At 52.1% G+C, this 16,252-nt stretch overlaps 1 protein-coding gene across 1 annotated transcript; it reads right to left on the reverse strand.

Annotated features, from left to right (window-relative positions):
• Positions 1-9,359: 9,359 nt before the first annotated feature.
• On the reverse strand, positions 9,360-15,296 carry SUPT4H1 (SPT4 homolog, DSIF elongation factor subunit). Its single transcript, XM_073315414.2, has 5 exons — positions 15,131-15,296; positions 14,135-14,241; positions 12,644-12,699; positions 12,215-12,268; positions 9,360-9,871 (listed from the first exon to the last, which is right to left on the reverse strand). Exons 1-5 carry the CDS (start codon positions 15,197-15,199, stop codon positions 9,804-9,806), a joined length of 354 nt encoding a protein of 117 aa, XP_073171515.1. The 5' UTR covers positions 15,200-15,296; the 3' UTR covers positions 9,360-9,803.
• Positions 15,297-16,252: the final 956 nt, after the last annotated feature.

Raw genomic sequence — 16,252 nt, forward strand, 5'->3', positions numbered from 1 at the left:
GATAGCTGAGCCATTAGCAATTATCTTTGAAAAGTCATGGAAGATGGGAGAGAGTCCAGAAGACTGGAAAATGGCAAATCTAGTGCCAATCTATAAAAAGGAAAATAAGGACAACCTGGGGAATTACAGACCAGTCATCTTAACTTCTGCACCTGGAAAGATAATGGAGCAAATAATTAAGCAATCAGTTTGCAAATACCTAGAAGATAATAAGGTGATAAGTAACAGTCAGCAAGGATTTGTCAAGAACAAATCATGTCACTCCAACCTGATAGCTTTCTTTGACAGGTTGTGGATGTGGGGAAGCGGTAGACGCGGCATATCTTGACTTTAGTAAAGCTTTTGTTACTGTCTTGCATGCCCTTCTCATACACAAACCTGGGAAATGCAACCTAGATGGAGCTACTATAAGGTGGGTGAAAAATTGGTTGGAAAACCATACCCAGAGAGTAGTATTGGTGGTTCACAGTCATGCTGGAAGGGCATATTGAGTGGGGTCCCACAGGGATCAGTTCTGGGTCCAGTTCTGTTCAATATCTTCATCAATGATTTAGATAATGACATAAAGAGTACACTTAGAAAGTCTGCGTACGATACCAAGCTGGGAGGGGTTGCCAGTGCTTTGGAGGACAGGATTTAAATTCAAAATAATCTGGACAAACTGGAGAAATGGTCTGAAGTAAATAGGATGATATTCAATAAGGACTAATGCAAAGATCTCCACTTAGAAGGAACAATCAGTTGCACACATACAAAATGGGAAATGACTGCCTAGGAAGGATTATTGCGGAAAGGGATCTGGGGGTCATAGTGGATCACAAGCTAAATATGAGTCAACAGTGTAACACTGTTGCAAAAAAATCAAACATCATTCTGGGATGTATTAGCAGGAGTGTTGTGAGAAGTAATTCTTCCGCTCTACTTCACGCTGATTAGGCCTCAGCTGGAGTATTGTGTCCAGTTCTGGGCACCACATTTCAGGAAAGATGTGGACAAATTGGAAAAAGTCCAGAGAAGAGCAACAAAAATGATTAAAGGTCTAGAAAACATGACCTGTGAGGGAAGATTGGGAAACTTGGGTTTGTTTAGTCTGGAGAAGAGAAGACTGAGGGGGACATAACTTTTATGTACTTGAAAACTGTTACAAGGAGGAGAGAGAAAAATTATTCTTGTTAACCTCTGCCGACAGGACAAGAAACAATGGGCTTAAATTGCAGCAAGGGAGGTTTAGGTTGCACATAAGGAAAAATTTCCTGTCAGGGTGGTTAAGCACTGGAATAAATTGCTTAGGGAGGTTGTGGAATCTCCATCATTGGAGATTTTTAAGAGCAGATTAGACAAACACTAGTGAGGAATAGTCTAGATAATACTTAGTCCAGCCATGAGTGCAGGGGACTGGACTAGATGACCTCTCAGGGTCCCTTCCAGTTCTATGATTCTACGATGAGAGTTATTACCTTAAGAGAGAGGTTTTCAGCCTGGGGCACGGCCAACACCTGGGGCACCGCAGAGTATGTCTAAGATTGCCAAAGGGGTCCACACCTCCATTTGAAATTTTTAGGAGTCCACAAATGAAAAAAAGGTTGAAAACCACTGCTCTAGTGCAGGGGTTCTCAAACTGTGGGTCAGGACCCCAAAGTGGGTCAGGACTCCATTTTAATGGGGTCACCAGGGCTGGGTGTTAGACTTGCTGGAGCCCCACCATCTGGGGCTAAAACCCTTTGGCTTTGGCTTTCCTGCTTGGGCCAGGGGGCTTGGGTGGGCTCAGGCTTCTATTTAACCCTCTTAGGGTCGTGCAATAATTTTTGTGGTCAGAAGGGGGTCGCAGTGCAATGAAGTTTGACAACCCCTGCTCTAGTATATTTGTTTCAAGGAAATGCACCCCCTAGGGGCCCCTCAGAGAACTGCACCAGTTCATGATCCACTGTGCATACTGCCCCTTGGCATGCCAGCAGCTGTTGGACCCAGGTCTCCACTACTGTGAAGTTTTCACAGTAGAATGTGGGCAGAGCCACTCTAGGATTGGTAGGGACTTCTGAAAAAGAAGAGAGCAGGACCCCTTCTCTCCCCCTCTGCACAACTTAACCACCAAGGCACTGAGTCACCTTAGGCTTCATTTATGGACCATGCTAAGCATAAGCAGCTCACATTGGCTGTGAAGAGTTGTGAGTGCCTAGCATCTAGGAAAATCAGGCCCTTTTAAGGTGTCCCAGCTTCAGCACTCAGAAGCAAAGACATCAAGAATCAATGGCCTATTCTGGAAGTTTTGACCCAGAAGTATGCCAGGACTTGCCAGGCGGAGTGTTGGGCTGCCAACACAGCAGAGGCATTTCAGCCTTGTGTATGGTTCTACCTCTGAAAGGAGCGAGTCCCTTCACCCTGGTTCTCCTCCAGCCTCTCACATCAGTATTTCATTCACAGGGTCCCCCTCCTCCACCATCCCACCTTTTTAGCAGGGGACTCACCATACACTCACCCTGCAACCGATAGCTGGGTGATCTTACTTGAAAGCATGGGTTCAGCCATCATCACTGATAACTCATGGAGAGAGCTACTCCCAGGTTCTGGGGCCTGTGAGGTGCAGGAGGTCAGACTAGATGATCATGATGATCCCTCCTGGCCTTGGAGTCTAAATTGTTCAGTTTATTCACCACAAAATGCAGTTTTGGTCAACCTGAAACTATTTGCAAATTTGAGCTGCTCATGTCAGCCAAGGAAGAGTGTTTCAGAGCCAGCAGAGTGGACTTGTTTATCTGTCCCCTTTATCACTCTTAGCTCAGTGGTTAGGCTACTTGCCTAGAATGTGGGAGACCCAGGTTTGACTCTCCAGGTTGGGAAAGGACTTGGGGACAGATCTCCCCCGCCCAGGTGAACAGTCCAACCCCCAGGCTGTCGGCTGTTCCACTTTGTATAAGTACGTAACCATTCGTTGGGCCAGAGAAACTGAGGAGGATGGTGGAGCTTGGTGATTAAGGCACATGCCTGGGAGATGTGGAGTCAAATCCCCCCTCTGATTCAGGCAGAGAGAAGACTGGAATCCACAGCTCCTCCTCCCCCATGAGTGCCTTAACCAGGCTACACAGTCCTTCTCGCACTCTTTGGCCCAACAGAGAGTTAAATGTTTATACCAACCAGCAGAGTTTCAACAGAAGAGTGCGAGCCACCCACCCTAGAATAGCCTGCTGGTTAAGGTACTCACGGGGGGGGGAGGGGGGAGCGGGAGCTGAGTTCAAGTCCCTGGGCCTCCCACAGCCAGGCATGTGCCTAACCCATGGGCAAATACAGACCCAGGTGGTTTGCTGCCTGAAATGGCCTTTCCCGGGGTGTCAGCAAATTCCAAACATTTTCAGAACCAAACCGAACATTTCCCCCGATGTTTCAGTTTGCTTACTAAACTAAAAAGTCATTGATGTGTCCAGTTCCACTCACAGAGCCACCTCTTTACTCAGGATCTGCCCCCTTCCATCCAAATTGAACTCTCTCCTTCTTCCCACATCATCACCTCATACACGGCTAGCCAGCAAACGGAACGTTATGTCCAAGTGGAGCTCCGAACGTCCCCCACATGCACCCGTCTGTTATATTGGTGAGTCCCTCCTGCCTCCCTGCCACTCAGGACCATCACCTGGGCATCGCCTTTGGCTCAGCACATGCAGGATCTGTCAAACCTTGCAGCTTCTTCCTACACTTTCCAAAAGCCCGACCTGTCTTGTCTGCTCACCCTCCCCCAAAATCCTTGTCCAGGCATTTGTCATCTCACATCTTGACTACTGCAACTGTCTCCTCTCGGCCTCACCAAGGGCAAAATCCCTTCCCCACCACACCCACACAAACACTGCTGCTAAGATCAGCTTCTTTGCCTCTCACCCTGGTCCCTCTTCCCCACCACATTAAACATGCTACTTTCAGGCCACTTGGAACCTAGCCTACCCAGCCTGTCATCTCTGACACATTACCAAGCCCCCTCCCCTCTGCCAGCAATGCCAGGCTTCATGGCCCATTCGGCCAATTTCCCAGCAAGTACCTTTGTGCTTTCTCCCATGCCTGCCCTTTCTGCCTGGGCAAAGCTTCCCATTACTATCTAACACTTCTGCACTGTCCTCCTTAAACTCACCTTGCCCCAATGCCTACACAGCACCCATCCTTGGCTAGGCCGTGGCAGGCTGGGACAGCTGTTTGTAAAGCTAATCACTGCCACCATGCCCCTGGCTGTTTTACCCACCTGTTGTCATCTACAAGACTGTAAATTCCTGCTGCTTTGGTATGTACCAAAGTGTGTCCAGCATCCAGCACAACAGGGCCCGGATTCCTGGCTGGGGCACGAGGTGCTAGCAAATGCTAATAAGCCTGTGTATTACCACTCAGCACCTGGCCACTCAGCCGGGACAAGGAGGAACTTCTTACCCCTCAACAACACACAGGTGACATGCAAGCTGGGCGGTGAGAGGAGAAGCAAACAAGGAAGGATGAGAGCAAAGCAGGAGAAAAGAGCGTGTGAGGACTGGTTACACCAACACAGCTAATGCTGTTGGATCTTCACAGCCAGGAAAGCATTTGCAAGGGCTACATCTAGGAGGAAAATGTCAGAGTGTTGACAGCACAAGGCCGTGCTCAGCCCTGCCCTCCTGTTCAGTTCACTGAGTGCAGTCACTTCCACACCCAGATCCTCCCCTCTTAAACCCCAGCCAGAGGGGGCTGCGATAGCTCAGAGGACTCTCAATGGCCTGCAGGCCAACCCAAGCTATTAAGCTGTCCTTACAGGCACTCTGTGCGTGCAGCTACAGCCCTGTTGCTGCACGGAGCTGGAACTTGTGAGGAGCAAAAGTATGTGGGCAGCCAAATAAGGCAGAGGCTGCGTGTGAAAGTGGGCAAAATGCAGCCCCTTGCTCTGTAGCAAGTGCAGGTGGTGGCTGCTTGGCTGGGTGTTCCCCAGAGCTGCAGGCAGCTGCTTTCGGAAGAGACATTCTGCACTTTGTAGTTTTGGAAACTCACTTTTCATGACCTGAGGCAGAGCTGGGTATCAGTTCTTGAAAACTGTGCAGCAAAATCAACTCACTCACACTTCCTGCCTCAGCCCATCCTAGCTGCAGCCAGCCCCCAGCCCAGTCCCTGGATCAGCACTCTCACGCCACACAGGCTCAGGCTACCCAGAGAGCAGCCAGGCTGCTTAGGGCCAGTTCAGACAAGGCTGACACACCCATACCCCCAGGCTCGGCTGAAATAATCCAGCAGCACTCCATGCAAGAGCAGAGTAGGAGCTTCTGTCATCTGACTGCAAGCTCTGGAGTCCCACCCCAAACAACTGGGATCCCTCTTTCCTGTCTCCTGGCCAGAATACATTACAGGTTCTTCCAGCTGCCTGTGTAATGGGAAACCTCCATCCACTGTCACCCTAATCCCCTCTGTAGACCAGCTCTGGGTATGTCTCTAACCCCCAGGCAGGAGACAATTCCCCTGCCCTTAGCTGTACAGGCAGAGCAGGTTTGGGGAAGGCCTGCTGAGAAGAGAGATCATTAATCTTGGCCTTTGCAGTTGTGTGGCCATTTGACTAGCTGTGCAGGGCCCCCCGCTTCCCTAGAACTAGTCCAGAGGCTAACAAGTGAGTAGGTGGCCAGTACTGCCCCATCTGCCCCAGCATGGGCTAGGGTGCTGAGCTGCAGGCAGTGGGGAGAGCATGCTGGTAGATGCCACAGTCCATCAGTACCACCTAATGCCCAGCATAGCAGTAGAGGGCACGCTACTGCTGGAAGCCCCATAATCTGCACCAGACAGAAAAAGCAAGGTGCAAGCCACTCAGATCCCCTGATACTCAAGACATTTGCCTGAGCCTCTTAGCCAAATGTCAACACTGGCTGTCAAACTTCACTTTCCTCCATTCCCCTTGTAGTCTCGCCTCAGTACAGATTGCTTCTTCATGTCCTGACATGCTGCACTGCTGTGCTGTTAAACGGCTGCCAGGTATCAGCCCAGAGGTGGCTGCATTACACTGGTGGGAGGAGGAGAGATTCCTGTGCTGGGTTTGCAAAGTGTTTTGGTCTCCTGAAAGGCACTACGGGAGTGGACATTACTAAAGCACAGCAGCAGCAGAACGTATAGGTGGGAGACAAAGTTCCCCACTCCCACAACCCACTGCTGGGCTACAGCCCACACAGCCAACAATGCACAAAAGGCTCTCCCTTGCCTCTCCTCCACTTGCCAGCAAGACCCTTCCCTTGCCCATTCCACCCTGAGCACACCAGACTGCCCCTATGCCCAGCACTTGCCAGCCTACTCCATACACAGATCCACCAGGGCCCCAGCCAGTTTCACTCTGCTCCATGTTCCTAGCAGCAGGGCAGGACAGACAGAACTGGGGAGGCAAAACCCCTAGCCGGGCCCTACTCCCAGGCAGTCAACAATCTTCCCTCTCATGAGACAACAGCCCGGGCCAGCCACCCCTGGCTCCTTGGAAGGAGTGAGTCTCCCTGTCGGTAAGCAGCACCCTAAGGGCTTGGCTGTCGAGCACCCGGTGAGGGCTGGGTGCAGGAGCCTCCAGCACAGAGCCAGAAAGCTGGGAAAGAGCGAAGCGTAATTGGCAAGTAAGAGGGAAGCTGAGACCATGCAGTCTGCCTGCCCCCCCATGCAAGAGCTCAGCAAGGCCCACAAGGCTGTGGCGCCCCCATGTGGCGGCCAAAAAGGGTCAGCAGTTAGGCCCTCAGCCAGCAGGGCTAGGACCAGGGAAACATGTGAACAGCCCCCTAACCCCAAGCACAGAGCCCACCTCCCCACCTGAAAGCCAGCTCCACAGAATCTCCTCCCCCCACTCTGGTAATTCAAGCCCTCTACAAACTACCTGCGTCTACACTATGAACCTTGAATATGCTCCCAGCACAAGCTTCCCCACGAGAGGATACAAATGCTGGTAAGCCCCAAATCCCACCCCGGACACAACTGACCCTGGCTAGCCTGAACCCTCCCCCACAAACCCTCTCAGGTCAGACTAAACCACACTTGGGTGTGGCAGGTTACCTAATTTATGCTGCACAGCTGCCCAGAAACCACGGAATCATAGAATATCAGGGTTGGAAGGGACCTCAGGAGGTCTTCTAGTCCAACCCCCTGCTCAAAGCAGGACCAATCCCCAACTAAATCATCCCAGCCAGGGCTTTGTCAAGCCTGACCATCACTAGCTCTCCCCGAGCTCCAAGGTTTAACCAGGACCGGTTGTCCCAGGATCACAGCCCTTTTCATAAAGCAGCTCGGCCCAGCAGTCACTGATGCAAAGTATTCTCCACGGATGCTTTTCACATCACAGAAATTCAGTTTAATTTTACTATTCGTTGAGAAGGAACTGCCAGGCTGGATCAGACCCAAGGTCCAGCATACTGACTCCAATAATGGCCAGAACCAAATGCTCCAGAGAACAATGCAAGAACCCCACAGTTGATTGTTTTAGGATAATCATCAGGTCCAGGGAAGGTTTTTCCTAATCACCATCAGTTAGTCAAGCATCTCCCAGTGTGTGGCATGCCAGACTAGCCTTGGGCCAGATTCAAAAATTAAAATGAAGAGGCTTTTAACTCCACAGATTAGGGCTGAATGGTGCTCAACAGGTTTCACTTTCCTGTGGGGGGTGGCTTACGAGACACCCAGTTAGAAGCTGACTTAATCCCCAAAGCACGAGGGTCATATCACAATTCAGAACCCAACTTTCATCCAAGTTTTGTGGTGGGATGTGAAATCACCGGCAAAGACCCAGAAACCGTTGGCATTGGGCATGTCAGAAAGGAGCCTTTTTAATCTCATGGGCAGGAATATACACAGAACAATGTGACAATCTCAGAAAGCACAAGGATTGATATTCATGGAGTTACAGTAGAGATTTAGAACTGAAATGTGAATGCAGCCTTCATTAGGCACAGGTTGAGTTGAGATTGGAACCTTGGTTCTCCAAAAGCATATAGGCCTCGGCCTCACATCCAGGTTCTTTCTAAGCTGCAACCAGCCAGTAGTGGGCCACATACTCCCACACAGGTAGGTGTATGTACACATGCACACACTGCCCTACCCTGCAGCCAAAGAAAAAACATCTCCCATCCTGCCACCCTTGTTTTTTTATAAGGCTCTACCCATCCACAGACACTGTTAATAACTTTGCCTTGTGATAACCTCTCTTCAAATGAAGTCAGCATGTTCGTTTTCAAGGAGTTTTAACTCACAGGAAGTCTGGAGGGAGAGTAAGAAACCATCACCGAACTGCGAGACAAACAACAAGAGGCAAAATCTCTAATCAGGGAAGTGTGAAGAATCTCTCTGAGCAATGAGCTAAATGCCTTAATGACTCAGCACTAGGAGTACCCCTGAAGTCACAAGGCCACATACCCCTAAATCATGTTGGAAAAAGCTCACCCTCAGACATACATTTTTCTTCACACTTGCAAAAATATTCTTCTCGGTTTAAATGCAGAAACTTTCATGCAAAGCCAGTTTTCCAGGCTCAATTGATAGGATGCAAAAATAGGGCATTATAATGGACACTGATTGCAAGGTTAGTTCCAGAGAGGAAGGAAAATATGATTCACATAGCTAATTTTTATGAGCTGCCGAAGTGCTTTGTCAGCTCTAATGTTTATAAGTCAGAGACCCTCCTATCCTATATGGTCAGCAGCTCTTGCTGGACTAGCATGGAATGAAGAAGAGTCTTATGCAAATACAGAAGTAACATGAGCAGCATTTTCACAGCAGACAAGTGGGAAGAGGAGTAGGGAAGTGCCATCTGCCTGGAGGGCAGGGCACCGGTGAGAGCACAGGGGACTCTGGAGTCCAAGCCGTATGGAGTGTGGGATGTAATGTGTACACCCCTCACTTCTCCCCTTCACTGTGTCCAAGTGCTACCACAAGCCAACTGGAGTCCCTGGTACCCCTCCACGAGCCTTTTTCTTGCTCTACATGCCACAAAATCCTCAGCACCAGCTTCACCTTCCTGCCTCCAGCTTGTGCTAGGTACTATACAAGCAAACAGGGAAAGCCTGCTTGTGACTGTTAGGAGCTACTGCACTATCCAGTGCTCGGTAATGTCCTCCTTCACCCCAGCTCCCTCCTCCCTCCAGCACCTGGCGCTAGAGCTTCAGCCATTAGACTCTGCTCAGTAGTGCAGAAACGAGGCCCAATCCCAGTGAGCACAAGGATTCCCATCTGGCCCAAGGTGCAGAGAAAGGGGTGGCAGTTGCAGAGTCTAAGCCCAATCTACAATTCCAGCATGCAAAGGGCAGCAACCAACCAGAACAACTCCCACGGTGAGTCCCTATATGGGGCCCCAACCCTCCTCAGACAGATTGCTAGGAGGCTGGTGCAATAGGTGACTAGGAAAAGAAAACAGATGCCTGTGACCACATTTTTATTGGGAATATTTACACAAAACAATCCCCTCCCATGACCCCTCCCCCACACAACGTCTGGCTGACCTGCTGCTTCTGAAAAACTCGGGGGGCGGTCGTCTGTACAATGCTCTTAGAGAAATCCTTCATCATACACAGATGTGTTCCTGCCAGCCCACTGCTTCCCCCAACCCTGGCCCCTGGGCTCAAAGATTCTCCATCTGCAGGGTGTAGAGAGAGGCACCTTAAGAATCCAGATAATGCTTGAGAAGCCCCCACTACCACCGCCATCACATCAGGAGTTCCTGCTCGCCTTCCCTCCCACCCACCCCCAGGACTGAAAAGCACCAGAGCTGCTTCCTAGAGCAGTCTCTGTACCCCAGCTGCTCTGCAGAAAAGGAACACTGGCCAGATGCTGGAGACTCCTCCACGTGGTGCAATGACTGCTTAGGTTTTTATGGCTGTGTCTCGGGATTTGTAGGCCACACCTCGGCTCTTCAGCTCCCGTACAATCCCTGCAACAAGGAGACAAACAAGAACTTCAGTGTAATTTGGAAAAGGGAGATTTGGGAAATCTGGTGGCACCCTACCCCAGGTGTACGCCCTCACCCAGGCCCATAATGCCCAAAGCCTCACTAATACTAATTACTCTGGTTCACATTCCTTGTGAGGTGGGCAAGTCTCAGCCCCATTTTAAAGACGGGCAGCTCAAAGGGCCCTTAAATCATCCAGTCTGACCACCTGTATAACACAGACCATTACATGCCACCCAGTCATCCCTGGATTGGGCCCAATAACTTGTCTTTGACTAAAGCACCTTGCAGAAAGGCATCCAGTCTGGATTTGAGAACATCAAGACCAAGAAATCACCAATCCCTTTGGCAGGTTATTCCAATGGCTCATCACCATCACTGTTAAATATCTGTGTCTGTTTCTACTTTGCATTTGTGTGCTTTAACTTCCACCCACTGGGTCTTCCTCGGCCTTTCTGCACTAGATTAAAGAGCCCTTTGGCATCCAGTATTTTCTCCCCATGTAATTAATTCCCCTGAACCTTCTCTTTGACCAGTTAAACAGGTTGAGCTCTTGAAGTCTCTCACTGCAAGGCATTTTCACCAGCCCTCACATAATTTCTCTGGATTTCTTTACACCCTCTCCAATTTTTTCATCTTTTAAAAAGTGCTGATTCAACAACTGCATGAAGTCTTCCAGTATTGTCTCATCAATGCTGTATATGGAGGTAAACATCGCCTTCATAGTCACTACTCCTGTTTATAGAAAAGGAGTACTTGTGGCACCTTAGAGACTAACCAATTTATTTGAGCATGAACTTTCGTGAGCTACAGCTCACTTCATCGGATGCATACCATGGAAACTGCAGCAGACATTATATACACACAGAGATCATGAAACAATACCTCCTCCCACCCCACTGTCCTGCTGGTAATAGCTTATCTAAAGTGATAAGGGGGGGGGGGGTGAGAAAGCCTGGATTTGTGCTGGAAATGGCCCACCTTGATTATCATGCACATTGTAGGGAGAGTGGTCACTTTGGATGGGCTATTACCAGCAGGAGAGTGAGTTTGTGTATGTGGTTTTTGGAGGGGGGTGAGAAAACCTGGATTTGTGCTGGAAATGGCCCAACTTGATGATCACTTTGGAGGTATTGTTTCATGATCTCTGTGTGTATATAATGTCTGCTGCAGTTTCCACAGTATGCATCCGATGAAGTGAGCTGTAGCTCACGAAAGCTCATGCTCAAATAAATTGGTTAGTCTCTAAGGTGCCACAAGTACTCCTGTTTATGTATCATGTCTCACTTTAGCTCTATCTGCCCCAGCATCACACTGGGAACTCAGGATGATTTGCTTGTCCACTTGACCCTTCAATCCTTTAAAGGCTCACTGTAGGTACAGCCTGCATTTCTTCTTCCTAGATGCATTGCATTGCATCATCTCCTTTTCCCAAACCATTAGGTAGGGCTAAGGTTTGAGCAGATTCCAACCATGTCAGTTCTGAGTTGCCTTCTGAGACTGTTGGCAGGTTGCCTGGATGGTTTCCCCACCTATCTCCTTGACTGTCCACAGTTTCTCTCTCCATGCACACTTCCATAGAGAAGAATTTTCGGCAGTCGGCAGGAGGTTACTCTAGCAGCATGGCCAAACTACTGAAGTTTTCAGAGCTCTGTGTAAGCTTGACAATTTGTGTCTCTTACCCACAGAAGGTGGTCCAATAGAAAGATATTACCTGACCCACCCTGTCTCATTAATATCCTGGGACCCACATGGCTAAAACACTGCCTGGCCCATCTTTGTCATTTACTACTCCCCCTTTGTCTCACCTGCAAATTTGACCAGCAATGATTTTATGTTTGCCATCATGTTTATATCCATTGATCTGGATGTAATGTTGCCGCATTGGGCCTCCTACCAATGTCGGCGGAACCCCACCAGTAAAACACCCACATTACCCACGTTTGATGACGATTCCCCATCGACAAGTACTTTTTGAGATTGTCAGTTAGCCAGTTTGTACTCAGCTTAACACATTCTCTGATACTGTACAATTCTCTTTTTAAAAATAAAGATCAGAATGGTGTGTTGTACTAAATCAAATGCCTTACAAGAATCTAGGTAAATTACACGTATGCATTTTTATTAAGCAAACATATAACCTCAAAATGAAATCAGGCAGAGAGGTACAAAACTTGCCTGGGTCATACAGAGAGTACATGGCAGAGCTGAGAAGAGAATCCTGATCCTCCCTCCACCATGTGCGCATTCAGGTGAGTCCCCCTACATGGGGAGACACCATCCCACCATGCTTTTAAAAATCAGGAGAAAAGTCAGCCAGATTACCTTGGGGCAGACGACCAGTTACAGACACTGCATACACACCAGGCTTGAAATTACCTGCAAGAGAAAGACAAAACCAGCACACACGCTGGCTTATTCTCCACATCACCATCCAGGCAAGAGAACTCAGCCTGTGGTAATTTGGTGTGTTGAATCCCCCCCACCTCTACCCCAAATTCAATGGTAATAAGGGAGGAATTCACTAGAAGGGAGTGAGAAAGCACTTTTCCCACGGAGAGTAAATCACGGTGTCTTTAAAGGACACCTGCTCAACAGCAGGGCACCAGCCAGGACTCCACAGCCCCACCTGGGACTTATCCAACCCCCCTGGCCCTGCAGGGGTGGTGAGAAAAGCTATTGCTGCTACCTGAACATTCGCCAAAGGAAAATAAGCTAAATTATAAATCCATATTAGAAGAGAGAGACACTCACTGACACGCTGCCACTTGGAGACCCAGCTGTCCTCAGGGCTCATCATAGCAATAATCCTGCAGAAGAGAAGAGGGTTAGTGCACAAGGCATGTTCCTGACAACAAGCCCCACAACACAGCACAACCCAGACTAACGAGAGATAGGATGATGAGCAAGTCAAGACCCCCTCCCCAACAGTGCTCTACATTCCCCAGCACTTGGGAGCAGTGGTATCATGGATACTAGCAGCAAAAATGAAGCCCTCTTCTATGGCGTCACCATGTCAGAGCTCCCTCTGGCAAAAGACAAAGTGGAGGAGGGGGAAGTGTGGAAACAGGAGACTCCCATCTACCCATGGGAACGTACCAGCTCCAGCAGGTTGAGCGAGACATGTCTGCCTTGACCAGTCAGATCAGACACTTGAGACTCCACTATCTATACACATGGCTGGCACTGGGAATGAGGGTGGATAATCAGCCGAATATGAGCTCCCATAGGAAGCTGTAGCCAAAAGAGATAATATGATCCTGGGATGCATAAACAGAAGAATCTTGAGTAGGGGTAGAAATGTTATTTTACATCTGTATTTGGCCCTGGTGCGACCACTGTCACAATACTGTGTCCAGTTCTGGTGCCCGCAATTCAAGAAGGCTGTTGATAAATTGGAGAGGGTTCAGAGAAGAGCCATGAGAAGGATTCAAAGATTAGAAAACCTGCCTCATAGTGAGAGACTCAAAGAGCTAAATCTATTTAGCTAACCAAAGAGAAGGTTAAGGTGTGACTTGATTAGTCTATAAGTATCTACAGGGGGAACAAATATTTAATAATGAGCTCTTCAATCTAGCTGAGAAAGCTGTGACACAAGCCAATGGCTGGAAGTAGATGCTAGACAAATTCAGATGAGAAATAAGGCATAATTTCCTAACCATGAGGTAATTAACCATTAGAACAATTTACCAAGGATTTTGGTGGATTCTTCATCACCAACAATTTTTAAATCAAGACTGGACGTTTTTCTAAAAGTTCTGCTTCAAGAATCACTTTAATGACAATCTCTGGCCTATGTTCTACAGGTCAGACTACTACATGGTCACAATGATCCCTTCTGGCCTTGGAGTTCATGAATCTGTATTATATAGCGGGGTGGCCTAATGGCGGCTCATGAGCCACGTGGCTCTTTTACAGTTAAAGTGCAGCTCACAGAGCCCCCCGTTCTCCACCTACCAGACTGGATAGGGGGGAGCTCGGGGCTTCTGCCCTGCACCAGGATGGCTGGGCTAGGGGGAATCTGGTCAGAGGGAGGTAGGTCTAGGAGCGTCAGCCCCACAGGAGGCACATGCCGGGATTCAGTGGCTTCAGCCCCACTCTTGGTGAAGCTCCGAGCCCCAGCAGGCGGCTCCCACAGCCCAAGGGGGAGCGGCCTGGCCAGGAAGCACTAGAGCTAGTGTCTAGTAGGACCTGAGTTCCCAGAAAGTCACTGGGGCCCCCCAGCTGCCTTAGCCCCAGGCTCACCCATCAAAGGAGGAGCTGGTGCAGTCATAGACCATCTCACGGTTGCCCTTCATCTGCAGGTAGGCGTCGCAGTTATCACACCCGTCATACTCGAACTGGTCAATGGTCTGTGCGGCAGGAAGAGAGGGATCAGAGCCTGGTGTCCCCACGTGTGTCCCCTTCCCCTCCACGCCTGCCTGCCCCGCCCCGCACTCGCCCCGTGTCCCCCGCCTGCCCGCCCCCAGCACCCGCCTGCCCCGCCCCGCACTCGCCCCGTGTCCCCCGCCTGCCCCCCACCGCGCCCGCCCCCAGCACCCACCTGCCCCCGGCACCCGCCTGCCCCCCCCGCGCCCGCCCCCAGCACCCGCCTGCCCCCCCCACGCCCGCCCCCAGCACCCGCCTGCCCCCCCCACGCCCGCCCCCAGCACCCGCCTGCCCCCCCCGCACTCGCCCCGTGTCCCCCGCCTGCCCCCCACCGCGCCCGCCCCCAGCACCCACCTGCCCCCGGCACCCGCCTGCCCCCCCCGCGCCCGCCCCCAGCACCCGCCTGCCTCCCCCGCGCCCGCCCCATGTCCCCCGCCTGTCCCCCACCGCGCCCGCCCCCGACACCCGCCTGCCCCGCCCCGCACTCGCCCCATGTCCCCCGCCTGCCCCCCCTGCGCCCGCCCCCAGCACCCGCCTGCCCCCCCCGCGCCCGCCCCCAGCACCCGCCTGCCCCGCCCCGCACTCGCCGCGTGTCCCCCGCCTGCCCCCCCCGCGCCCGCCCCCAGCACCCGCCTGCCCGCCCCGCACTCGCCCCGTGTCCCCCGCCTGCCCCCCCCCGCACCCGCCTGCCCCCCCCCGCGCCCGCCCCCAGCACCCGCCTGCCCCCCCCGCACTCGCCCCGTGTCCCCCGCCTGCCCCCCCCCGCACCCGCCTGCCCCCCCCCGCGCCCGCCCCCAGCACCCGCCTGCCCCCCCCGCACTCGCCCCGTGTCCCCCGCCTGCCCCCCCCCGCGCCCGCCCCGTGTCCCGGCACCTTGACCAAGGAGCAGAGCAGACAGGCCCGCAGATGCCGCAGATCCTTGGGCACCGTCTCCAGCGCCATCCCTCGCCCACCCGCAGCGGGAGAAGGCGAAGCCCCGCGGAGCGCAGACAGAGCGGCTCGGCCACTTCCTGTGACGGAGAAGCGGACTTCCGGTCCCGCGCCACTCTCGGCGCCAAGCGCAAGCGCAGAATGCTCCGTTCCCGGGCGGGGGAGGCGCGAGCCGGAGAACGCCCCCCCCCCGCCCCGCGCCAGGCGGGGCTTGGCAACGGGCCCGAGCTCGCTTAGCAACGCGGCCCGGCTCCCTGCGGACCCGCGGGACGGCCCGGCGGGAGCGGCGCTCTGGGGAGCCGTCGCTCGCTTCCCGCAGCCCTCGTGGAGGTCGGAAGATGCGGGGAGCAGCTCTGCCCGGGCGGAGCTGGCGTGTGGCCAGCGGGGGGATGGAGCCAGCGATGTCCCGGAGCTGGAGCCTGCTGCGGGGGGCGGGGGGCGGGGGGCCAGGTGCTGGCGGGAACTCTCCGACCAGCGGCTTAAACAGGCGAACTGCGCGAGAAATGTCGAAGGGCCTGTTCTGCTGTTTACATCCCAGTGCAGAGATTATCCTTGTTAAGAACCAGAGCTGGGCAAGGAAAGTGGGGGCCCCTGACGGAATGAGGGGGGCAACCTGGTCACAGAGGATGCGGAAAAAGCGAATGTACTCAGTGCTTTTTTTGCCTCTGTCTTCACGAACAAGGTCAGCTCCCAGACTGCTGTGCTGGGCATCACAGCATGGGGAATAGATGGCCAGCCCTCTGTGGAGATAGAGGTGGTTCGGGACTATTTAGAAAAGCTGGACGTGCACAAGTCCATGGGGCCGGATGCGTTGCATCCGAGAGTGCTGAAGGAATTGGCGGCTGTGATTGCAGAGCCATTGGCCATTATCTTTCAAAACTCATGGCGATCGGGGAAGTCCCGGACGACTGGAAAAAGGCTTATGAAGTGCCCATCTTTAAAAAAGGGGAGAAGGAGGATCCTGGGAACTACAGGCCAGTCAGCCTCACCTCAGTCCCTGGAAAAATCATGGAGCAGGTCCTCAAGGAATCAATTCTGAAGCACTTGGAGGAGAGGAAAGTGATC

This window comes from Lepidochelys kempii, chromosome 17 (assembly GCF_965140285.1).
Source record: "Lepidochelys kempii isolate rLepKem1 chromosome 17, rLepKem1.hap1, whole genome shotgun sequence".
In the NCBI taxonomy this organism is placed as follows: Eukaryota; Metazoa; Chordata; order Testudines; family Cheloniidae; genus Lepidochelys; species Lepidochelys kempii.